This window comes from Lepidochelys kempii, chromosome 23, assembly GCF_965140265.1.
Source record: "Lepidochelys kempii isolate rLepKem1 chromosome 23, rLepKem1.hap2, whole genome shotgun sequence".
NCBI lineage: Eukaryota > Metazoa > Chordata > Testudines > Cheloniidae > Lepidochelys > Lepidochelys kempii.
The window spans coordinates 14688156-14714147 of NC_133278.1; the positions used below are offsets into that span (position 1 = coordinate 14688156).

At 53.5% G+C, this 25992-nt stretch overlaps 2 protein-coding genes across 2 annotated transcripts; both read left to right on the top strand.

Annotated features, from left to right (window-relative positions):
* Nucleotides 1–11919: 11919 nt before the first annotated feature.
* Nucleotides 11920–12867, top strand: LOC140901885 (olfactory receptor 1E5-like). The gene has a single exon (XM_073321311.1). It carries the CDS (start codon nt 11920–11922, stop codon nt 12865–12867), a length of 948 nt encoding a protein of 315 aa, XP_073177412.1.
* A 244-nt stretch (nt 12868–13111) lies between these two features.
* On the top strand, nt 13112–25644 carry LOC140901886 (olfactory receptor 1B1-like). The gene is given in 7 exon segments (XM_073321312.1): nt 13112–13273; nt 17323–17480; nt 18020–18261; nt 18264–18358; nt 18360–18600; nt 18603–18777; nt 25437–25644. Coding segments are annotated over 7 exon segments (1281 nt in total).
* The last annotated feature ends 348 nt before the right edge of the window (nt 25645–25992 follow it).

The window sequence follows — 25992 nt, forward strand, 5'->3', positions numbered from 1 at the left end:
CCAGAGATGTGACCCTGTCACCGTCCCACATTAAACAGTGTTAAACACAGTTTGGGGTTCGGTATCAGAGCCATCAGCCTGCCTAACCCCCCTGGCAAACACCCCATTAAAAATCCTGTTCACCTTTTATGGAGAGAAGGCAAAGCAGTTAAGCACTGGAAATGTAAGACAAATGCACATGAAACGTGGAAGGAAACCAGCAACGAAAGACAACTCCACTTCTGTCTCTGCTGCTGATTATTTATTTGCAACCTCACCGCTCGAGAACCGCGGGCCTGACACATGTTTTCAGGCATCGTGGCCAGTTCTCTGAAAACATCCGCTCGATGCGGTGAGATTAAACAGAGGAGGACTGTTCTGCTTGGAAAAAGATGATTAAGAGGGGGATATGATAGAGGTCTAGAAAATCATGAATGGGGAGGAGAAAGTCAGTCAGGAAATGTTATTTACCCCTTCTCTTTACACAAAAACTGGGGTCACCCAATGAAATTAACAGGCAGCAGGTTTTAAACAAACAGAAGGAAGTATTTCTTCACACAACGCACTGTCAACCTGTGGAACTCCTTGCCAGTGGATGTTGTGAAGGCCAAAAGTAGAACTGGGTTCCAAAAAGAATGAGATATGTTCCTGGAGGGTAGGTCTATCAGTGGCGATTAGCCAAGATGGTCAGGGATGTAACCTCATGCTCTGGGTGTCCCTAAACATCCAATGGCCAGAAGCTGGGAGTGGACAACAGGGGATGGATCTCACAACAATTACCCTGGTCTGTTCATTCCCCTGAAGCATCTGCCCTGGCCACTGTTGGAAGTCAGGACAGTGGGCTGGATGGACCATTGATGTGACCCAGTTTGGCCGTTCTTATACGGCTACTCTGACACCTGGCCAACTTGTACCAGCATCGGGCTGTTTCAGGCATCAGGCATCAGGTTACGGGCTCATGGCCATGTTACAAAATATATGTCTTGTCTGGCTAAGTGTGACTCTTCGGTTATGTCTACTCCAGAGCTGGGTCTCCCAGACCAGCAAGAGGTGGATCCCGCCCCCGCCCCCAGTATAAGCAGTTAAACCAATGAATTGAATTCAATGTGATTGTACTGTCAAAATATACCAAGCGAGGTCTTTTATGAAAGTTTACAAAGCTCAGACCTCAGCAGTGGAACAGGGCTGTGTCCAGTTCTGGGCGTCACGCTATCAAGAAGACGTGGACAAATTGGAGAGAGCAGCAAAATGATCCAAGGTTGAGCAAACGTGGCCAAGGCAGAAAGGTTTAAAAACACGGAACATCTTTAATCTGGAGAAAAGACAGAGGGGGGACCTGATAACAGTCTGCAAATCTGTTAAGGGCTGTTCTAAAGAAGCCAGGGATCAAGTGTTCTCCATGTCTGCTGAATTTTGGACAAGAAGCAATGGGCTTTATCTGCAGCAAGGGAGATAGAGGTTAGATCTTAGGTCTGGTCTACACTACGGAGATAGGTCAACGCAAGGCAGCTCACGTTGACCTAACCATGGACGTGTCTACACTTCAATTTTGCTCCTGCTGACGTAAACCGCTCCACCACGCTGACTTAACAACTCCTCCCCCACGAGCGGCGTAGAGTCACAGACAGGGACGTTAGGTCGGCGTAGGGTTGGTGGCGATGCGGCGTCCAGGAGCGGTCCCACAACACACTGCACTGACAACGCAATCGATGTAAGCGCTCTGGCTGACACCAGAAACCCCGTGTGGACTCGTACGAGCAATGGAGTTATTGTGGCAGCTGGATGCCACCATGAGTTAGGGCGAATTAATTTGGTAGTGTAGATAAGGCCTTAGGAAAAACTTTCTAACTCTAGATCTAGGTCAGCTCCGGAACCAGCTCCCAAGGGGGGCTGTGGGATCGCTGTCATTGGAGGTTTTCAAGAGCAGGTTGGCTGCATTAGCAGGAGCGTTGCCAGCAGATCGAGGGACGTGATCGTTCCCCTCTAGTCGGCATTGGTGAGGCCACATCTGGAGTACTGTGTCCAGTTTTGGATCCCCCACTACAAGAAGGATGTGGACAAATTAGAAAGAGTCCAGTGGAGAGCAACAAAAATGATTACGGGGCTGGGGCACATGACTTACGAGGAGAGGCTGAGGGAACTGGGATTGTTTAGTCTGCGGAAGAGAAGAATGAGGGGGGATTTGATAGCTGCTTTCAACTACCTGGAGGGGGGTTCCAAAGAGGATGGAGCTCGGCTGTTCTCAGTGGTGGCAGATGACAGAACAAGGAGCCATGGTCTCAAGTTGCAGTGCGGGAGGTCTAGGTTGGATATTAGGAAACACTATTTCTCTAGGAGGGTGGTGAAGCCCTCCAATGGGTTCCCTAGGGAGGTGGGGGAATCTCCTTCCTTAGAGGTTTTTAAGGCCCGGCTTGACAAAGCCCTGGCTGGGAGGATTTAGTTGGGGCTGGTCCTGCTTTGAGTAGGGGGTTAGACTAGATACCTCCTGAGGTCCCTTCCAACTCTAATCTTCTATGAGTCTATGACCCTCCGTTCAGAAGACAAGCACAGCAGTGTCTTCTGAACTGGGTGTCTCTCTGCGTTCTCCTGATGTACCAGACTAATTCGTTCACCTGAGCCATAACAGCACACAGCTCTCCGTCCGACCAACTTGGGGATCGCTTGTCGGCATTGCAATCTCGGGTCGCTGCTGGCAGCGCTGGATGCAGATAGACTCACGTTTTAGGACACACACAATACACCATTCCAGTCAAGATAGTGGATGGAAAGTGGATTAGATAAGCCGCATTATATCCCCTCTGTGGACCCTCCCATACAGAATGAAAGTGGCCTTAATTTAGTTGAGAAGAGGCATTTTAATTCAGATTTAATGTGGTTTAGTTTAATTCCATTAATTAACTGAATTACATTAAACAGAATTAACGCCACTTTAGTTCCAAACCAGGGGCTCTCTATAGAGGAGATTAATCTGGTTTAAATAATTCAATTACAAGGATTTTGTATTTCCTGAGTGTACCCATGTAGACAAACACTAAGACGACTACCCAGGGGTGTAGCAGGGTACCTAGATCCATGGCCTCCCGGGTGATATGGGGCGGAGGTATCTGGATCCACAGCCCCCTGCATGATATGGGACGGGGGTATCTGGATCCACGGGCCCCCTGGGTGATATGGGGCGGGGGTATCTGGATCCATGGCCCATTGGGTGATATGGGGTGGGGGTATCTGGATTCCTGGCCCCCCACATGACATGGGGCAGGGGTGTCGGGAGCTGTACGTCTGTCAAACTCTTTCCACTCACAGCAACTTCTGGACTTTTTCACTCCTCCCCTGAGTCCCAAATTTTCTCATTTGCTCCTTGGTTGTGGCTCTGGCTAATTAATCATGGGAGGGTCGGGATGAGGCTCGGGCACCAAGGGGACCTAGCACTAATTGGGTTCGTTAGCGCGGGCCCCGTGGGGTTCGTTAGCGCTATTCACCCCCGGGATGAGCATCTGCAGTCTCGGTGCAGCCAATTCTGCTTTTAGTTAGGGGGCGAGTTTTGAGGGGCAGCAGGAGCTGGGGGCTCTCTGAAGAGCTGTGAATAGGAGTTGGGGTGTTTACCCCCAGCCTCTCCCTTTGTCCCCTGCACACTGAATTGGCCAGGTCAGAGCCAGTGCCCCCTAGAGGGGAAAGACCCCATATCCTACTCCCTGTCCCCCCTGAGCCAGCCAGTCCAACCCATCCTGGGGCCAGATCGGCGCCCCCAAGAGGGGAAAGAACCCACATCCTGTTCCCTGCCCCCAGCTGTGCCAACAATCAGGGCTGAGTTCAACAACCATGTGGACAAGGGGGATCCAGTGGATATGGTGTCCTTGGACTTTCAGAAAGCCTTTGACAAGGTCCCTCACCAAAGGCTCTTAAGCAAGGTAAGCTGTTAGGGGATAAGAGGGAAGGTCCCCTCATGGATCAGTAACTGGTTAAAAAATAGGAAACAAAGGTTAGGAATCAACAGTCAGTTTTCAGACTGGAGAGCGGTAAATAGTGGTGACCCCCAGGGGTCTGTACTGGGCCCAGGCCTATTCACCATATTCATCAATGATCTGGAAAAAGGGGTGAACAGCGAGGTGGCAAAGTTGGCAGATGATACAAAACTACTCAGGATAGTTAAGTCCCAGGCAGACGGCGAAGAGCTACAAAGGGATCCCTCAACACTGGGTGACGAGGCAACAACATGGCAGATGAAATTCAGTGTTGATAAATGCCAAGTGATGCCCATCAGAAAACAGAATCCCGACCATGCGTACACAATGATGGGGTCTGAATTAGCTGTTACCACTCGAGAAAGATCTTGGAGCCCTTGTGGAGAGTCCTCTGAAAACATCCACTCAGTGTGCCGTGGCGTCAAAAAAGTGACCAGAGTGGTGGGAACCATTAGAAAAGGGACAGATAATGAGACAGAAAATATCACATTGCCTCAATATAAATCCATGGGATGCCCCCACCTTGAACACTGTGTGCAGATGTGGTCACCCCCATCTCAAAAAAGATAGATTGGAATTGGAAAAGGTTCAGAAAAGGGCAACAAAAATGATGAGGGGTCTGGAACGGCTGCTGTATGAGAAGAGATTAATGAGACTGGGACTTTTCAGCTTGGAAAAGAGACGACTAAGGGGGAGATGATCGAGGTCTATAAAATCATGACTGGGGTGGGGAAGGTAAATAAGGAAGTGTTATTTACTCCTGCCCATAACACAAAAACTGGGGTGACCTGATGGAATTAATAGACAGCAGGTTTAAAACGGACAGAAGGAAGGACTTCTTCACCCAGCACCCAGTCAACCTGTGGAAATCCTTGCCCGGGGATGTTGGGAAGGCCAAAAGTAGAATGGGGTTCATAAAAAAAATGAGAGAAGTTCCTGAAGGGTAGGTCCATCGATGGCGATTAGCCAAGATGGGCAGGGACGCAACCCCATGCTCTGTGTGTCCCTAAATATCCAATGGCCAGGAGCTGGGACTGGCCGACACAGGGGATGGGTCACTCAATATTTGCCCCATTCTGTTCATTCCCTCTGAATCACCTGGCACCGGCCACTGCCCGAGACAGGCTCCTGAGCTGGACGGACCACTGGGCTGACCCCATACGGCTGGTCTTATGTTCTGATTATTTTCCGAGCATGACGTTCTGCCCCTCACGCAGCCGGCGAATGCTGGGGGCGCCCCGTTGCTTATACACCTTCCAATGGGCGCCCCACCCTCAGAAACCCCCAAGCCTGGGTGCTGCTGTATTGTGTGGGGTTTCCCTTCCTCCTCCATTGGGATCCCGAGTCCCCGATTCAAGGGGGAACAGAGAGCACAACTGGGGCCGGGGAGGTCTGTAGGAGACTCACCCTTTTCCCTAATCTCTCATCTCAACCTCCCATGCGGAGCGTTCAGCCTGTCCCGGCTTCTCCTGCCTTTGGCGGGCACGGAGAACGAGTGATCTCCGGCCTATTTGGAGCAGCCCGGGACAGATTTCTCTGATCCCCTGTCAGGCTTTTTCCCAGGCCAAGCAGGCCAGTTTCTGAACCTTTCCCCACCAGCCAGGTGAACGAGCCTCCTTTGATCCCCCCCCAGGAAGAGATTTGCTTGTTCCACACTTCACCCCACTGCTGGCTTGGATCCAATTTGTCCCCCGCAGGAACCTCCCGCCCCCCGTCGGGGATGCGGCCAGCAGCTGTGCGTTTGATTTTCCCTTTCTCGGAAGCGTACGTTGGGCTTGGTCCTTGTCCCATGTGCCCTGCTCAATTTCAGAGCCATTCTCCGATTTGTCCAAGTCGTTTTCAACCCTAACCCCGGCCACAAAAGTGCCGGCCACCCTTCCCCGCGGAGAGTCACCTGCAGGGATTAGGAGCCGGCTCTCCGCTCCGTTAGCCAAGTCACTCATGAAAATACCGGAGTGCACCGGACCCAGGACGGACACCACTAGATTCGCCCTCCCAGTTTGACAGCAAACCGTTGATAACGACTCATAGAATCACAGAATCAGGACTGGAAGGGACCTCAAGAGATCGTCTAGTCAGTCCCCTGCTCTCATGGCAGGACTAAGTATTATCTAGACCGTCCCTGACAGGGGTTTGTCCAACCCGCTCTTAAAAATCCCCAATGACGGGGATTCCACCACCGCCCTGGGCAATTTATTCCAGTGCTACACCAGCCTGACAGGACGTTTTTCCTTATGTCCAACCTAAACCGCCCTGGCTGCAATTTAAGCCCATGGCTTCTTGTCCTGTCCTCGGACGTTAAAGAGAACAATTTTTCTCCTTCTCCTTGTAAACACGTTTTACGTACTTGCAAACTGTTCTCACGTGCCCCCCTCAGTCTTCTCTTCTCCAGACTAAACAAACCCCGTTTTTCCAATCTTCCCCCAGAGCTCATGGTTTCTAGACCTTTCATCGGTTTTGTTGCTCTTCTCTGGACTTTCTCCAATTTGTCCACATCCTTCCTGAAGTGCGGCGCCCAGAACTGGACCTGATACTCCAGCTGAGACCAGATCAGCACGGAGCAGAGCAGACGAATCGCTTCTCGTCTCTGGCTTGCCACACTCCTGCTGCTGCAGCCCAGAAGGAGGTTCGCTTTTTTTGCAGCTGTGTCATACTGTTCTCTCATATTTTAGCTTCTGATCCGCTCTGACCCCCGGATCCCTTTCGCAGTGCTCCTTCCTAGGCGGTCCTTGCCCGTTGGTCCTTCCTAAGTGGAGAACTTTGCATTGGTCCTGATTGAATTTCATCCGATTTACTTCAGACCATTTCTCCAGTTTGTCCGGATCGTTTTGAATTTTAATCCTGTCCTCCAAAGCACTTGCAACCCCTCATAAGAACATAAGAGCGGCCAGACTGGGTCAGAGCAAAGGTCCATCTAGCCCAGGGTCCTGTCTGCCAACAGTGGCCAGTGCCAGGTGCCCCAGAGGAAAAGACCAGAGCAGGGAATCATCAAGCGATCAACTCGTGTTGAGTTGTTTGCTCTAGCTCCTTCCCAGAGCCCTGCTTTCCGGGACCCAGCCCCCACTGTGTAGGTCTGGCCTGGCCTCCTAGTTCCTAGATGGCAAACCCTGCATTCAGATGGATTAAAATGTACCTAGCTCTGGGGAGTGTCCCATTAGGAGCTCGAGAGCCCTGCTGGGATGCTCACCATGATCTGGGTCTTACAAGACAGTCGCAGCAGCCCTGTTGTATCTGTGGCTGGCATTGTGCCTGGGGGCTGATTAGGAAAGATCTTTGCACCATGGAGTGGGCTAGGAGTTTGGCAGGACAGCAGCCGGGGGAAAACAAGCCCGTTTTGAGAGTGGGGTTAGCACTGGGGAGGAAATTTTAACCAACGTTAACCCACAAATTGTTTTGGTTCATCAATGTTCACAGGGAAAACAAATGTTTTTCCTGTGGAAGACAATGCAAAATCAAGCTGCTTGGCCAGATGAAGGACAACCGCAAGTAACACCACTCAGGGTTGGCTGGCCCGGTGCTGAGTTGCAGCCACCTCTAGGGCGCAGTAGCTGGGGAACAGCTGCACGTAACACCACACAGAGATGGCTCACCCAGCAGTGAGATGCAGCCACCTCTAGAACGAGGCAGCTGGGGAACAGCTGCACGTAACACCGCACGGAGGCGGCTCACCCAGCAGTGAGATGCAGCCACCTCTGGGGCAGGGCAGCTGGTGAATAGCTACATAGAACGCTGCATGGGGACGGCTTGCCCGGCGGTGAGATGCAGCCACCTCTGGTGTGGGGCAGCTGCGAACAGCCGCACATAACTCCCTACTCCCTGCTGCACAGCATCTCCCACCGCCTGGCCCTGACTGCCAGCAGAGAGCACTCCCTGCTGGACACTCCACTCAGCCACTGACCCCCACACTGTTGACATGGGGCAGGAGAAATAAAGATGCGTTTTCCACCCTGCCTAGGACGGGGGAGGTGGCCACCCGGGCTCCTCTGCTCCCCTAATTACCGCCATGTGTTAATTGCTTCTCCTGTGCATCATTAACCTCCCGGCAGCCTGAGAAGGGGTGGGCCACGCCCCCACAATGCCAGGGGGCCCAGCTGTCCACACCCCTTCACCTGCCTCCCCCATCTATATCCCTCTGCGAGGTGCCAGAACGGGACCTGCCTCCCTTCACCTCGGCTGCTGGAGCCGCCCCACTGGAGCCAGCCGGGGAGGCGTTCAAATCCCCATGTCCGGCCTCGTCTCCGGCTGTCCTTTCTGAGGCCTTGCAAGCGGAGGGAGGAATTTCTCCATGAAGGGATCTGGTGTGAACCAGGCAGGTCAGTGGTACCACCTTGCCAGTCAGAGACAGGGCGGGTAACTCAGTGCGTGCCGGGGGTCCTAATCTGGGGTGGGAGTCTGGCCCCGAGGTTCCTTAAGAGCTGAGCTGGGGGGAGAACTGATTTCCCGCCCCTTTGGCCAAACCCAAGGGAGCCGCGCGGTTTCCTTCGGGTGGAACGAAGCGTTTTGCGGCCCCCCTGAACCAGAACATTTCCTTTCCAAGGTCCCTTTTCTTCCCAAAGCCCATCGGCCGTACCAAACCATCGGACCGTTTTAATCGCTTGGAAATTTGGGGCCGGGGAGCTGAACTAATTCGGCAACCAGGACGCGAATCCACATCATGGGTGGACTGTCTCGGTCCGGAATCACACGTCTCCTTTTCCCGGCTGAGTTCAACACCGGTCCAAAGTGGGTTGAGATCATACGGAGAAAGGCTGCTTGGTGCGACAGGACCTATCGGCCACACAGCCACGCGGGTGGGCGCTAATTATACCCCCCCACCCCATTCGTTATTGACCGTTACCTGGATCGGCCACTCCGGGCATCCCGAAACTGCAGTGAAAAATATCACTCTTGGAGAGACACCGGTGAGCGCCGGCTGAGAAAACCTGGGCTCAAGCCCCCATGTCTGCCCGTTAGCCTTGGGCAAGATGCTGCACTGCTCCCTGCCTCAGTTTCCCCATTTGCCCACCCTTGAAAGGAGCCTAGCGCAGCAATGAAATATTTAATATTACTCTTAGGGGCAGGCAGGGCTACGGGAAGAGCCTCTCTCCACAAATGTAGCCTGAACACTGATAGAAAAGGAGGACTTGTGGCACCTTAGAGACTAACCAATTTATTTGAGCAGAAGCTTTCGTGAGCTACAGCTCACTTCATCGGATGCATGCCGTGGAAAATACAGTGGGGAGATTTATATACACACAGAACATGAAACAATGGGTGTTACCGTACACACTGTAAGGAAAGTGATCACTTATTGCATCCGATGAAGGGAGCTGTAGCCCACGAAAGCTTCTGCTCAAATAAATGGGTTAGTCTCTAAGGTGTCACGAGTCCTCCTGTTCTTTTTGCAAATACAGACTAACACGGCTGCTACTCTGAAACCTGTCACTTAAGGTGAGCTATTACCAGCAGGAGAGCGGGTCTCTATTCAAGCCTAAGTTAATTGTATCCAGTTTGCAAATGAATTCCAATTCAGCAGTCTCTTGGTAGAGTCTGTTTTTGAAGTTTTTTGTTGAAGAGTTGCCACTTTTAGGTCTGTTATTGAGTGACCAAAGAGACTGAAGTGTTCTCCAAGTGGTTTTTGAATGTTATAATTCTTGATGTCTGATTTGTGTCCATTTATTCTTTTGCGTAGAGACTGTCCGGTTTGGCCAATGTACATGGCAGAGGGGCATTGCTGGCACATGATGGCATAGATCACACTGGTAGATGTGCAGGTGAATGAGCCTCTGATCGTGTGGCTGATGTGATTAGGCCCTGTGATGGTGTCCCCTGAATAGATAGGTGGACACGGTTGGCAACGGGCTTTGTTGCAAGGGTAGGTTCCTGGGTTAGTGGTTCTGTTGTGTGGTGTGTGGTTGCTGGTGAGTATTCGCTTCAGGTTGGGGGGCTGTCTGTAGGCAAGAACTGGCCTGTCTCCCCAGATCTGTGAGAGTGATGGGTCGTCCTTCAGGGTAGGTTGTAGATCCTTGATGATGCGTTGGAGGGGTTTTAGTTGGGGGCTGAAGGTGACCGCTAGTGGCGGTCTGTTATTTTCTTTGTTAGGCCTGTCCAGTAGTAGGTGACTTCTGGGAACTCTTCTGGCTCTATCAATCTGTTTCTTCACTTCCGCAGGTGGGTATTGTAGTTGTAAGAACGCTTGATAGAGATCTTGTAGATGTTTGTCTCTGTCTGAGGGGTTGGAGCAAATGCGGTTGTATCGTAGAGCTTGGCTGTAGACGATGGATCGTGTGGTCCCCCCCGCCCCCACACTCTCCTGCTGGTAATAGCTCACCTTAGCTGATCACTCTCCTTACAGTGTGTACGGTAACACCCATTCTTTCATGTTCTCTGTGCACATAAATCTCCCCACTGTATTTTCACCGAATGCATCCGATGCAGTGAGCTGTAGCTCACGAAAGCTCATGCTCAAATAAATTGGTTAGTCTCCAAGGTGCCACAAGTCCCCCTGTTCTTTTTGCGAATACAGACTAACACAGCTGCTACTCTGAAACCTGAACACTGCTGACACCTATTTATTGGGGTCACAGATCCCCGGTTCTTTTCCGTGGTGGCTCAGTGGCATTAATTGAGAGGGTGGAATTGGGGGGAAACACACCCAGAAACACATCCAGACGAGGGGAACGGAAATCAGGAAAATCAGTAAACATCACAACTGGAATAAGAGAAGGCCAGTAAAGTGATTCCTGTCTCGCTTCGGGCATGTTTAAAATGCTACGGAGCCCTCTGGAGGCCAAGAGAGGGGAGTGGAGCCAAGCCAATTCTGTTCACACGGTCTCAGGCACCGGAGGAAGCCAAGGAAATGGGAGCTGGGGGTGGGAAGTTAAGGAAGGGTGTGAATAGAAAGCAGGTTGGCTACCCCTGATGCCTCCATGTGTGGACTCTCTTATTCTGGAATAACACGTCCCCTTTTTCTGAATTAGTTTAATCCAGTTCCAAAGTGGGTTACGCTCATACGGAGAAAGGCCGATTAGTTTGACGGGAGCTGAACTGCACAAAGCCGCCCCCAGCTCTCAGTCAGGGATAATAATTCTTCCCGGGTGTTGGGTAGATAAAATCTAAATGACTGTGAGGGACTTGACACTGCAGCACCCAAGTACCTTGTGAAATGGAATAGCTTGCAGTGGGGAGTTCCACGGGCCGAGCCATACTGCTCCCATGCCCCACAGTTTGAGGGATGCTGCTCTTCTTGGCCCCCTTTGCCCCACCCTTTTACCGTTCAAAACAACTGACCCCACCGCACAAACGCAGAGCCCTTGAATCCAGTTTATAAATAGACACGGTGTATGCGGGGAGGGGGACAGAGGATAGATAGATAGATAGATAGATAGATAGATAGATAGATAGATAGATAGATAGATAGATAGATAGAGAGGGGGGTGTGGGGATGGATGGCCAGACAGAGGGGGTGGGTGGGGATGGATGGACAGACAGATGGGGTGGGTGGGGAGGGGTGGATAGGTAGAGGGGGTGGATGGTGATGGATGGATGGATGGATGGATGGATGGATGGACAGAAAGGTGGATGGGGAGGGATGGACAGACGGAGGGGTGAGGGGGATGGATGGACAATGGGGGTGGATGGATAGACAGAGGGGGTGTGGGGGGATGGATGGACAGATAGAGGGGGTGGATGTGGGTGGATGGATGGACGGATGGATGGATGGATGGACAGACAGAGGGGGTGGATGAGGATGGATGGACAGACAGAGGGGAGGTGTGGGGATAGATAGATGGGGGGAATGAGGATGGATAGATGCGGGGATAGACAGATAGCTGGAAGGGGATTGATGGATGGGGGAGGATCTGTAGCCAGAAGGGGTGAATGGGGTCCGGCAGGTAGCCCTAGGCTGGAGAGCTCCATGGGCAGGGCATTAGGGGCCAGCTGCGGGGCAGTGGGCCCAGACCCATAACTCTGTCCCCCGCTCTTCCCCCTCAGGGCCATGGGACCGAGGAACGGGACCAGCGTCTCCGAGTTCGTCCTGCTGGGCCTCGCCTCCTGCCCAGCCACGCGCCGTCTGCTCTTCCCCCTCTTCCTGGGCACCTACCTGGCCACCCTCCTGGGCAACCTGCTGGTGGCCCTGCTGATCCGCCGGGACCCCCGCCTGCACCGGGCCCCCATGTACTTCTTCCTGGCCCACCTCTCACTGGCCGACGTGGGCTTCACCTCGGCCGCAGCCCCCACGGCGCTGGGGACCCTGGCATCCGGGAGCCGGGCAGTGCCTTACGCCGCCTGCCTGGCCCAGAACTACATCTTCATCGCCTTCAGGGTGCTGGAGAACTTCCTACTGGCCGTCATGGCCTACGACCGCTACCTGGCCGTCTGCCGCCCGCTGCGTTACACCGCCGTGATGAGCCCCGGGCGCCGCTGGGGGCTGGTGGGCGCCTCCTGGGGGCTGGCCCAGCTCCACGCCCTGCTCCACACCCTGCTTCTCGCCCGCCTGCCCTTCGCCGCCCGCCCCCGCCTCCGCCACTTCTTCTGCGACCTGCGCCAGCTCCTGGCCCTGGCCGGCGGAGACACCCGGCCCAACCATGCCGCCATCCTGGCCGAGGGCAGCCTGGCCGTGCTGGGGCCGCTGCTCCTGGTGGCCGGCTCCTACGGGCGCGTCGTGGCCACCCTGGCCCGGCTGCCTGCCGCCCGGGGCTGGCGCCGGGCCCTCTCCACCTGCGGGGCCCACCTGGCCACGGTGGCCCTGTTCTACGGCACCATCATCGGGCTTTTCCTCCGGCCGGCCGGCAGCTACGCCCCCTGGCGGGACATGGTGGCCACCCTGCTCTACTCCACCGTCTCGCCCCTCCTCAACCCCTTCATCTACAGCCTCCGCAACCAGGAGATGAGGGGGGCTCTCTGGCGGGCGCTGGGGAGGGGGCCGGCACCCCTGGGAGCCTAGCCCGGGAGGAAGGAGAGCTGGTGGCCGAGGACAGGGGGACAGCGAGGGCCTGGGGCTAAGGTGGCTGGCAGGGATGCGGGAGGATTGCTCTAGTCCCTTCTGCCTGGGAGGGGAGTGGGGTCTAGGGGTTAGAGTGGGGGGGGGGGCTGGGAGTCAGGACTCCTGGGTTCTCTCCCTGGCTCTGGAGCACGGTCTTAGTGAGTCAGAGCGGCGGGGCTGGGAGTCACAACTCCTGGCCCCGAAAATGGAAGCAGCCGAATTGCTGGTGTCGATGGGAACCAGCGGCCCATCCAACCGTATTATCTCCCACACTCCCTGCTGCCGTGGACCAGAGCAACGAGCCCATCTAACCCGGTATCCCGTCTTCACGGGGCTGCTGGCAGAGGAATGCGCCAAGCGCCCCCTGGTGGGGATTATGAGTTTCCCTGGCCCACTGGGGTAGCTTTGCCCCAAAGTCAGCAGGCTGATTTCCCTTTCAGGGGGCAGGGCTCAACCTGGTCTCATCTGACTCTGCCTGTCCTGGGCACCTGCTCCTGTTTTCGGTCTTGCGGCAGAGAGTTCCACAGGTGGCCGGTGACAATAAACTGAATTTCTTTTGTTCCTCCTTCAAATCTGTGGCTTTTCCTTGTCCAGATGGGGCGGATAAAACCAGACGTCCTGGTCTGTGGGAAACTCTGACTTTCTGAAACTCGATTTTGTATTTCGAAAAGACAGAGTTGCCCTTGAGACGAAAATCCTGAATAATGTTGACGGGCGACCCATGGAAATCTTCCATTTCTGCAGCCATCCGGAAGGTAAATAGGTGTGGTTTCAATAAAGTCCATTCGTTTTCCGTTGTGCGGACTTGATTCAAATATTTTTATTAATGGTACAGCCAGGCTAGAAAGGATTCGCTTTTTTAATTGCGAAATGTCGTTAACTAATTATTGTCTGACCCCTCCCGCATCGTTTTCCCCCCCCCCAGTAAATTTCCCACAATGGTGGAAATTTACATCAATAAAAACTGGGGGGCGGGATTAAGTCGTGGGGCATGATCCGCTGACCGTGAGCTCCCAGCACGACACTGAGATGAATCACAGGTGCCGACTCTGTGTGTGCTCTGGGGATGGAGCACCTACGGAAAGCAAATAGTGCTCAGCACCCACCAGCCCCAGCGGTTTGGCAGCTGGGGGAGGGGACTGGGGGAGGGCGGAGAGGAGCTAGCTGTGGGCAGGCGGAGGACTCGGGGATGTACAAATAAGGGAATCGTGAGCAGGAGCAGAGAGGTGATTTAACCTCTGGATTTAGCTGGGATCCTAGAAGTCCCTGGGTCACATGCCCTGGGGGAAAATGAATCCTTCCTGACCGCTGCACTGCCCTGAAGCATGAGAGTGGATCCCGGTCATGGGCTCACTGCCAAGCTGCCAGGGTCATGCGTATGCCGAGGGCTGGTCTCCCATGGCCCACGAAGGGAGGAGACAGCCCGAGGGAGGGAAGAGCTAAATGGAAATTGAAGGGAAGGGACGTGGAAGGGCAGAGCGGAGGCGTCACCTCGGTCCTGTTTTCCCTGAAGAGGGGAGGGGATCTCCCCTGTGCAGATCTGGGTCCAGAGGAGCACTGGATGATGGGGGGGGCATTTTATCTCCCTCCCTTCCGCACGTGCTGGCTGGTGTCTCAGACAGCCCTGGATCTTTCCAGTCTCCCCCATGCTCCTTCCCTGCCCCCGAAATCCCATCTGAGCCTCTCTCATCAGGGAGCTCGAGCAAAACTGTGTGAAGACCCCCGCACTCCTGGTCTCACATTTGAACTGTTGAGCCGTGGTGGGAAAACCCAGCCAAAGGACCCCGAGCCATTCCTAGCCATGATGCACAACCCGCTGGCCAGCCCTGGCCAAGTCCTTGCCCCATCCCTTGCCTCAGTTTCCCCTCCCACCTAGCTCCTCTTCGCTGCCTCTCACTACGTGTCCATGCAGTGACTCTTCACCCTCAGATGTCCTTGTACACTGGCCTGTCTGTCTATCTACCAGATCCCCATTGAGATCAGGGCCCCGTCATGCCAGGTGCTGCCCAGACCCCGACCGAGATCAGGGTCCCGTCGTGCTGGGCGCTGCCCAGACCCCAACACCCTCATGGAGGCGTCTTCCCTTGGTTTTCGGAATTGCAGAGACCCATCCTGGAATCCTGTGCCCAATTCTGGGAAGACCCGGTTCTAAAAGGAGGTTGAAAATCAGAGCAGGGGCAGAAGAAAGAAGTAAACATGATTCAAGCCAGGTAGGGCCCCACCCAACGGGACCCAGCTACAAGGGGCAGGTCCAGATGGGGCCAGCTGGGCAAACAACTGGACCAACTCAGATCACCTCAGCTCCCCTGTTCCTGTCCATGACGGCGGCTGCCCCCGTGCTAAATTCTGTGTGGTGCGGAGCAGCCGCAGGGGGGTATATTTGTAACGGTGAGAGCAACTGGCCATCGGCATCACCTCCCAAGGGCCGTGTCATAAATATAAAGGGAAGGGTAAACCCCTTTGAAATCCCTCCTGGCCAGGGGAAAGCTCCTCTCACCTGTAAAGGGTTAAGAAGCTAAAGGTAACCTCGCTGGCACCTGACCAAAATGACCAATGAGGAGACAAGATACTTTCAAAACCTGGGAGGAGGGAGAGAAACAAAGGGTCTGTGTCTGTCTGTATGCTGGTTTCTGCCGGGGATAGACCAGGAATGGAGCCTTAGAACTTTTAGTAAGTAATCTAGCTAGGTATGTGTTAGATTATGATTTCTTTAAATGGCTGAGAAAAGAATTGTGCTGAATAGAATGACTATTTCTGTCTGTGTATCTTTTTTGTAACTTAAGGTTTTGCCTAGAGGGGTTCTCTATGTTTTTGAATCTAATTACCCTATAAGATATCTACCATCCTGATTTTACAGGGGGGATTTCTTTATTTCTATTTACTTCTATTTTTTATTAAAAGTCTTCTTGTAAAAAACTGAATGCTTTTTCATTGTTCTCAGATCCAAGGGTTTGGGTCTGTGGTCACCTATGCAAATTGGTGAGGCTTTTTATCCAACATTTCCCAGAAAAGGGGGGGTGCAAGTGTTGGGAGGATTATTCATTGTTCTTAAGATCCAAGGGTCTGGGTCTGTAGTCACTTAGGCAAATTGGTGAGGCTTTTTACCAAACCTTGTCCAGGAAGTGGGGTGCAAGGTTTTGGGAAGTATTTTGGGGGGAAGGACGTGTCCAAACAGCTCTTCCCCAGTAACCAGTATTAGTTTGGTGGTGGTAGCGGCCAGTCCAAGGACAACGGGTGGAATATTTTGTACCTTGGGGAAGTTTTGACCTAAGCTGGTAAAGATAAGCTTAGGAGGTTTTTCATGCAGGTCCCCACATCTGTACCCTAGAGTTCAGAGTGGGGGAGGAACCTTGACAGGCCGCAATGGGGCTTCCATCACAGGGAATTTTCCAAAGCAGCGGGAGGGTTTTTCTAAACAATCTGCCCTAGGAACGGTTTTGGGGACTTCCTCCAAGCTGTGTAATTTACACAGGAGGTCAGGAAATCTAGGAGAAGGTGCAGTGGACGGGGCTGGGTCAGGAAATAATTTGACCCTTTGGAGCTACGGCCCATTGACCCCACCTGGGATCTGCCCCCTTGACCCCAATGGAGCTACGGCCCATTGACCCCACCTGGGATCTGCCCCATTGACCCCAATGGAGCTACGGCCCATTGACCCCACCTGGGATCTGCCCCATTGACCCCAATGGAGCTACGGCCCATTGACCCCACCTGGGATCTGCCCCATTGACCCCAATGGAGCTACGGCCCATTGACCCCACCTGGGATCTGACATTTTCTTTGTTCTCCTGCTGCTCTCTGCTCAGGGTCCCTTGGGGTTCCCTGCACGTGAATAAATCTCGTTGTGGGATCCCGGTTTTGCTGATCCTGTTCCGGAATCACTCCTGAGCCGTCCTGTTCCTCGGTGCCTGACTCTCCGCCCCCCTCCTGCCCCCTCGGGGAGGGATGTCACTGCAGCTGCTGGTAGTGGGGGTGCAGGCTGGGACGCGGTGACAGGGGTTGCAGGGAGCTGGGAGACACCGGGTTTGTGAGAAGGTGGATTCGGATCCTCTGTTCTGGGGGCTCAGCTACCCGGCGCCTGACGTGCGAGGGGCTGGGAGCAGAGCCTGGAGCAGTGGGGTTGTGTGTAGTTGTGTGTTTTGTGTTGTGCTATGAATGGGCCAGTGGTAGGTGAGTGTTTGAGTGAGGAGGGCATTTGTGGGCCTGGTGCAGGTGGCTGACAACTTTCCGGTGGGGTCATTTTTCTGCCAGAAATCAGACTTTCCTCCACGTTCTGTAATGACAGGACCCTTCATTCCGAGAAGGTTAAAAAAGCCTCCTTTCCAGCCCCACATGGCTTTCATATTGCCATAAAACAGTTCTGGTCACGTTATCCTAGCCCCATAGCTCTTTTACGCTCTATATGATATCCGACAGCCCGTCTTTCCTGTCGGCTGGGAACGATTCGAGTTGGCTCCGTCCCCCCCGATTTCACAGCACACCTGCCGAACGAAGCTTTCTGGCGGTAATCCTGGAAATGCACAGAGCGGCCAAGTGAGAAAACCGCGGCTGGCGAACTCAGATTCGATCGAAAGGTACTTTCTTTGCATCTTTCGACAGGGGAGGTGAACTGTGTGGGCTTTCCGGGCTCCTAAGCCTGTCGTGAAATAGTTCTGTTTCTGACCCCCCTGCTGAGGTCTAGCTACCTCTGATTTCCTGCATTTAAATGGATCGAATTGGAAAGAAAATCCGTAAAACCACGGCTCGATGTTAGCCGTCACAATTGTAGAGAAATAATGGAATTGCGCCCGGCCATTCGGTTGTGCTTTAAGGTCAGCAAAACAAAACAAAACCTTTAAGGTCACGGTGAAAAGACACCACAATCACCCAGCACACACACCCCCTGACACACACACTCCCCTGACACAGCTCCAAACACCTTTTCCAGAACTGGAACCAGAATCCTAGGGTATAACTGTGTGTGAGGGCTGGGAGCCAGGACTCCTGGGTTCTCTCCCCGGCTCTGGGAGGGGAGTGGGGGCTGGTGAGTTAGAGCTGGGGGGGTGCTGGGAGCCAGGGTGCCTGGGTTCTACTGCCTGGTCTTTGACCCTGGCTCCCTGCCTTCTCCCCACAGCCACATGGGTTGTGAGAACGGCAGCGAAATCTCCGAGTTCATCCTGCTGGGCCTGTCGTCCCGCCCGGGGCCTCAGCCCTTCCTCGCCCTCCTCTTCCTCCTGCTCTACGTGGCTGGCGTTCTGGGCAACTCCCTGATGGTGGCTCTCACCACGGTGGACCCCCGGTTCCACAGCCCCATGTACTCCCTCCTCCGTAGCCTGTCGCTGGTGGATGTGGGCCTGCTCTCGGTCACCGTGCCCCAGGCCTGGCCCAGTTCTTCTTCTACCTCTTCGGCGTCTCCAACACATTGCTCTTGGTGGCCACGGCCCTGGACCACTACGTGGCCATCGGCGACCCGCCTGCGCTACCCGGCCGTGATGAGCCCCCTGGTCTGCCGGCGCCTGGTGGCCTCCTGCCTCGGCCTGGCCGCCCTCCACGCCGGGCTGCTGCTGAGACTCAGCCACCGCGGCGGGAACCGGCTGCCCCACGTCTTCTGCGACCACCAGCCCCTGCTGCGCTTCTCCTGCTCCCCGACACGGGTCAACGAGGCGGCCATCTTCTTCGACTGCGGCCTGGTCATCCTGGGACCCTTCCTCTTCATCACGGCTCCCACCTCACCACGGTGGCTTTGTTCTACGGGGCAATTGTCGGGGTCTACTTCCAGCCCAGGGCCAGCTACTCGGCCCCCCGGGGGACCGTCTTCTCCGTCACGTACACCGTCGTCACCCCAGCCGCCAACCCCTTCATCTACAGCCTGCACAACAAGGACGTCCGGGGGCTCTGAGGAGACGGATGGGGAGTGGGGGTTTCTCCCAGAGGCCATGAGACTTGGGGTCCCGGGGCAGGGAACGGGCCGGCTCAGAGGGGCAGGGAATGGGGCACGGGGCCTTTCCCCTCTAGGGGGCACCAGCTCCCATCTGCCCAAGGGCGGGGACAGGCTGGCTCAGAGGGGCGGGGAATGGGACATGGGCTTCAGGGGCTGCCAGCTCCCATCCGGCCCCAGGGCAGGACACTGGCTGGCTCAGTGGGGCAGGGAATGGGGCACAGGGCCTTTCCCCTCTAGGGGGCGCTGGCTCCCATCCGTCCCCAGGGCGGGGGTCTGGCTGGCTCAGGGGGGCGGGGAACGGGGCACAGGGCCTTTCCTGTCTGTCCACGGTGAAAATACAGACCTTTAAATCCTTTGGCCTGATCCAGAATACTTCGTCCCTGTGAGGCTGGCAGGCCAGGTGTGTTTGGCGTTGGGACTTTATGGCACGGCCGCACCTCATGTGTTCGGCCGCCTGATGCTACCGGTGCCCTGCGGCGCCATGATGCAGTGCTTGATCTGTGACTTGCTAAGACTAGGAACCCCCGGTCGGGGGAGACACCTCACCCAGGGTGAATCACTCGCTCCCCGCAGGCAGGGTCCTCCCCTGCCCAGCAAACATCGGGTGCCAGATATCCGTGGACGTGAGCTCCCCTCATAGGCCTGGGGTCCCCAGCCGGTTAGCCCTGCAGAATGCAAATGTGTTATAGCATCTCTGGACTGTCTCCCGTCGGTGCGTCAGTGACGCTGCATGGAATAGGGGTGGCCGTTTGTAATATTGTTGAGACCAATATTACAAAATTTCAATGAATCTCACCAGATACGCCATGTAAAGTATCAGCGGGAAAGATAGGATTGGTTAATTATGATAATTACAGCTATATGTATGTATCATTATTGTATTATGAGTTATAAATACGTGGGGTATATTTGCATTTCCAACTTGTGCTGTGTTTCTGGAGATTGGCACCGGCATGAGCCAGCCTGCTTGATGGCCCATCAAAGACCATCAGCTGTATGGTGATCCCATTGAGAGAAGCCCGGGTTTAGGCCTTTGAGTCAGCAAGACATGTAGGGCCAGGTCGGTGGACAGAGACCTCTAAGGCTTTTCCACGCCCTGTGCTGGGCAGCTTGTGTTCGGGACACGGGATGTAGACGCCATGTGGCAAAGGATATGAAAAGGCAGTTGTGTCTTCTCCATTTTGTGTTCAGTCCTGCTTCTTACCCAGGGAGTAACTTCTCTACACACTGAAGCTCTGAACAAAGGACTGACAGACCCATCCACATGGAGGATCTGTTCCAGAAGGACTTTACAAGCCAGCAGACTCACCAATGCTGCTTAGAACCTGATCTATGGACTTTGAAGACTTTGTACGTATGTGAGTGTTTTACCATTTAACCGCTCTCTTCTCGCTCTTTCTTTCTTTTATAATAAACCTTTAGTTTTAGACGCTAAAGGATTGGCCGGCAGCGTGGTATTTTGGGTCAGATCCAACCTAATATTGATCTGGTAACGAAGCTGACCCTTTGGGGTCAGAAGAAAGTTTCATTTAGTGAGCAGAGTTTTTAAATAACTTCTCACTGTTCTGGCCCCAGGTGCTGATTGGGAGCCAGAGAACTGGAAGGCAACAAAGGGGGCTGTGTGATTTCTTTTTTCAGCTTTTTGTTAAACCAGCGTAGGGGAGCAGGAGCACAGTTTGTGACTGGTTGGGGAGTCTGACTTCAGTATTACCTACCACTCTGGGGAATGTCTGCTCCCCTTGGCATTTTCAGGGAGGGCTACCCTAGGCACCAGCAGCTCATGGCGTGTCTTTCACAGTGTAGATAACGCCCTCGTTTCTTTCTCTGGGTGAATAAATATTTAGTTCATTACAGGATTGGCGGCAAGTGCCATCTTTGCCATCCACCCCCTCTATCTATGCATTCCCATGCCCTATCTATCTATCTATCCCCACACACCCATCTATCTCTCTGTTTACCCATCCCCATATCCCTGTCTATGCAATCGAATCTATCTAACTATCCCCATCCACACACCCTCTCTCTCTCTATCTATCCCCATACATCCATCTATCTATCTATCTATCCATCCCCATATACCCTGTGATATACCCCCAGGGTACAACCTAGCCTCCGGGACTGCTGAGTCCTCTTAAACTCTCCAGCCTGGCCTGTCTCTCCTAACACCATGCCACTGACCAGCTGCAAGCCGCTCCAGGTGCTGTGATCACTCAGGCATCAACACACAGGGACACACCCAGCTGAGTTGTATAAATGTTCTATCAGCCACTCATGAATTATACATGGGGAGACCCCAGCCAATTTCCCCAGACCCCAGCCTTGCACCCCAGAGATGTCCCCTCTTACAATGCTCAAGACCTTCTCTTGAACAGTGCAAGCTCATTAATTAGTTCGCCCCCTCGTGAAAGGGAAGTGGACGTGCACCCGCCTTTGTAGTCTGATCAGATTCCCCAACCGCTTGCAAGAAACTCACTGGCCAGGACAAACCATTACAATGAGTTTATTAACTGCAGACAGATCGATGGTCAGTGATTATAAGTGGTGGGCACAGAGGTCAAAGTTGGTTACCTAGGAAATAAAAATGGACTCACAGGCTAAATGCGAAACTTTATCAGACGAAGCAAGATTGGAATCAGATGGCTTTTCTCCAATTGTGACGTCTCAACTGAGACCTTGCAAGGCACGCGTTGTACCAAACCCGGCACAACCACATCACCAGGGTGAATACGGGGCTCCAGGGTGGTATTTTGAGGTACAGAGTGTCACATGCCCCCCTCTGCAATTTTTCCCCGTCCTCTTTTAAAAGGTGCACCCCAAAACTGGGTTCCAGCCACAGTCGCACCAGGGTCAAACACAGAGGGAAGAAAATCACCTCTCTGCTCCAACTCAAGATTCCCCTGGCAGAGGTGCCCGGTTGGCCACAGTGCAGATGACAACTGGTGGTTCTGCCCTATCTCCAGATCTCTGGGGGGTTGCGCAGCTCCCCTACCCCTTTCTGCCCTGGGAACAGCACTCAGCTCCCAGAGCCCCCCGCCTCCAGCTCAGCGCAGCAGGGCCCGGAGACCCCCAGTGGCCCTAAGCACCTGAACCAGCCTGGGTCCTGCCAAGGGAGTCGCACCCACCGCTGATGAGGGCAAAGTGCTGCGATCTCCCCCAAGGGCCTTTTGCTAATGAGCCCAGCTGGGAGACCGCTTCATTGGAACTCTGCGGACTGAAAGGCAAACTAACGGGGCCTCCAGAGAGCCCTAAGCCGTCAGCCCGGCACTGGAAAAACAGAGCTAACAAGAGGAAGTTATCGCTGAGCGTCTCAGTGGGCCAGAGATGATGACTTAAGAAGACAACTTGAAAAGACAACTCAATTAGACGTCAACTCGAACAGAAGACTCTAGAAAAAGATGACTTGGGAAGAAGATAACTCCAAAAGAGGACATCAGGAGAAGGTCACTAAAGAAGACAATGACATAAGAAGATGCAGGAAGACAATGGCTGTAACAAAGTGGGAATTTTTTGTAATATTTTCATGAAGCCTTATGTGCACCTCAGTTTCCCCTATATGCTGCACTGTTACCCAGTGAGTGAAAAGGGATGGCTTGCTCTTGGGGCAGGCAAAGACACAAGTGTGGATGGTGCCTCGCTGCCTGGGGCCTTGGGTCCCAAATCAATGGAGCTCTTGAGAAGACAATGGCAAATCCAATCACCAGGACATGAACACCTACCAACCAACAACCCAGAGCGATATGGACGGCCCTGCCTCTCCGCAGGGGGGCTGAGCCACATCTCCCCAGCTCAGGAACAAAGGACAAGAGCAGGGGGTGAGGTGGAAGTCAGTTGAGGCACACCTTGGAGTCTGGTGAAGGAGATGAGATGGAGGGACAGACGGAGTTTGACCAATGAGTTTCACTAAAGCCAAGCTGGGCTTCCATTTCTTTGTGCTAACCAAAGACTTCCTATGCCGGGTTCCAGTTGACTAATAACCCCGACTGTTGGACAGCGCTGGCCGAGCGTCCCTGAAGATGCTGGCGGAGGAGGTGCGTTGCTCCCTAAGAAAGGACAAGTCCCCCTCGGGAATCTGTCTCAGTGGGACTCGCTGAACGGAGCTCACGGTGTGAAGCAGAGGTGCTGTAGAATGGAACCCCTAAGGGGTCGGGCACATTGAATGGGGCTCCTCCCAGAGACTACCCAAGCTGGGGCCATAGCACCAATCCCGTGGATCCGTGACAATGACTCAAGAAGATGACACAAGAAGAATCAAGACAATTCAGCATGGATTCAGGAAGACAATTCAGCATGGATTCACGAAAGGAAGGTCATGCCTGACTAATCTAATCGCCTTCTATGATTACTGGTTCTGTGGATGAAGGGAAAGCAGTGGATGTATTGTTTCTTGACTTTAGCAAAGCTTTTGACACGGTCTCCCACAGCATTCTTGTCAGCAAGTTAAAGAAGTATGGGCTGGATGAATGCACTATAAGGTGGGTAGAAAGTTGGCTAGATTGTCGGGCTCAACGGGTAGTGATCAATGGCTCCATGTCTAGTTGGCAGCCGGTGTCAAGTGGAGTGCCCCAGGGGTCGGTCCTGGGGCCAGTTTTGTTCAATATCTTCATAAATGATCTGGAGGATGGTGTGGATTGCACTCTCAGCAAATTTGCGGATGATACTAAACTGGGAGGAGAGGTAGATATGCTGGAGGGCAGGGATAGGATACAGAGGGACCTAGACAAATTGGAGGATTGGGCCAAAAGAAAGCTGATGAGGTTCAATAAGGATAAGTGCAGGGTCCTGCACTTAGGACGGAAGAACCCAATGCACCGCTACAGACTAGGGACCGAATGGCTCGGCAGCAGTTCTGCGGAAAAGGACCTAGAGGTGACAGTGGACGAGAAGCTGGATATGAGTCAGCAGTGTGCCCTTGTTGCCAAGAAGGCCAATGGCATTTTGGGATGTATAAGTAGGGGCATAGCGAGCAGATAGAGGGACGTGATCATCCCCCTCTATTCGACATTGGTGAGGCCTCATCTGGAGTACTGTGTCCAGTTTTGGGCCCCACACTACAAGAAGGATGTGGATAAATTGGAGAGAGTCCAGCAAAGGGCAACAAAAATGGTTAGGGGTCTGGAACACATGACTTATGAGAGGCTGAGGGAACTGGGATTGTTTAGTCTGCAGAAGAGAAGAATGAGGGGGGATTTGATAGCTGCTTTCAACTACCTGAGAGGTGGTTCCAAAGAGGATGGTTCTAGACTATTCTCAGTGGTAGAAGAGGACAGGACAAGGAGTAATGGTCTCAAATTGCAGTGGGGGAGGTTTAGGTTGGATATTAGGAAAAACTTTTTCACTAGGAGGGTGGTGAAACACTGGAATGCGTTACCTAGGGAGGTGGTAGAATCTCCTTCCTTAGAAGTTTTTAAGGTCAGGCTTGACAAAGCCCTGGCTGGGATGATTTAATTGGGGATTGGTCCTGGTTTGAGCAGGGGGTTGGATTAGATGACCTCCTGAGGTCCCTTCCAACCCTGATATTCTATGATTCTATGATTCTAAGACAACTCAAGAGGATGACTCAGGGAAATGGCTAAAAAGGAAGAAAACGCAAATGGAAAACGACTCAAAACGGAGATTACTCAAGATGCAGATTACTCAAAAAGGAGATTATTCAAGAAGACAACAATTGAAGAAGACTCCAAAAGACGACAACTCAAAAAGAAAACAACTCAATAAGATTCAAAATGTTGATGACTCAGTAAGATGATTTCAGATGATGACTCGTCAACTTGAAAAAGATGACTCAAGTAGAGGACAACTGAGAGAGACAACTCAAGAAGAAGATGACTCAAAAATATCAAGAAGACTCTAAAAGATAAAGACTCAATAAGAGAGTCAAGGTGGGCGAGATAATATCTTTAATTGGCCAAAGATATTACTCCACCCACCTTGGTTCTCTAATATCCTGGGACTGACCCAGCTACAGCTACACTGCATATAACAATGTGTCAATAAAACAGCTTAAGAAGATGACTCAAGAAGACAAATCAAGAACAGTATGGCTCAGAAAGACAACTCAAGAAGAGGATCCATCAAGGTGACTCAGAAAGAGGTTGACTCAAGAAGACGACTCAAGATTCAGAAATAGCTCATCAGCCTCCGGCCCCCACAGCTCACTTTAGAGCCAACCTCTAGACTGTACAGTGGAGTTCCTGCACTGCATCTCCGAGGCATTGGGGAGATCCAAGTCCCCTGTCCCCCACCCCAGCAGCACCTACGTCCCTGGAGAGGCCACCATCCGGCTGATGGCTTTTCTCAGAGCCCACTTCGTCTCGTCATTCCTCAGGGTGTAGATGAAGGGGTTGAGCATGGGGGTGACCACAGTGTACATGACAGCTGCCAGAGCATCCTTTTCGGCAGAGAAGCTGGACGAGGGCTGGAAGTAGACCCAGATGACGGTGCCCTAGAAGACCGCTATGACAGCCAGGTGGGAGCCACCGGTCAAGAAGGCCTTGCGCTGGCCGGCAGCCGAAGGGACCTTGAGGACGGCGGACACAATGGCGTCGTAGGAGAGGAGGATGAAAACCAGCACCATGTTGACCGCCAGGGCCCCCTTGGTGTGCAACACCAGGGCATTGAGCCAGCTGTTGGAGCAAGAGAGGTTCAGCAGGGGGAAGATGTCACAGAAGAAGTGGGGGACCCTGTTGGAGGCGCAGAAGGGGAAGCAGGAGGCCAGCAGGGTGTGCCCCAGGGAGTGGAGGGGGGAGCTCAGCCAGGAGGTGCCCACCACCAGGAGGCAGCGCCCGAGGCTCATCACGGGGCGGCAGACGGCCACGTAGCGGTCCAGCAGCATGGCGGCCAACAGGAAGCTGTCGGCGATGAAGAAATACATCTGGGTCAGGCAGCCGACGTAGGAGATGCCCTACTCCCCTGTCAACGTGCCAGCCAGCAGCTTGGGCACCATGGCCGAGGTGAAGCCCAGGTCCGCCAGGGAGAGATGGCTAAGGAAGATGTCCACAGGGGCCAGGCCTTCTCTCTGTCCCTCCATCAACACCCTTCCACCCACCCCGTCCATCCATCCCTCCCCACTATCCATCCATCCATCCATCCACCCACCCCGTCCATCCATCCCGTCCATCCATCCCCACTATCCATCCATCCACCCATCCCTCCATCCTCATTATCCT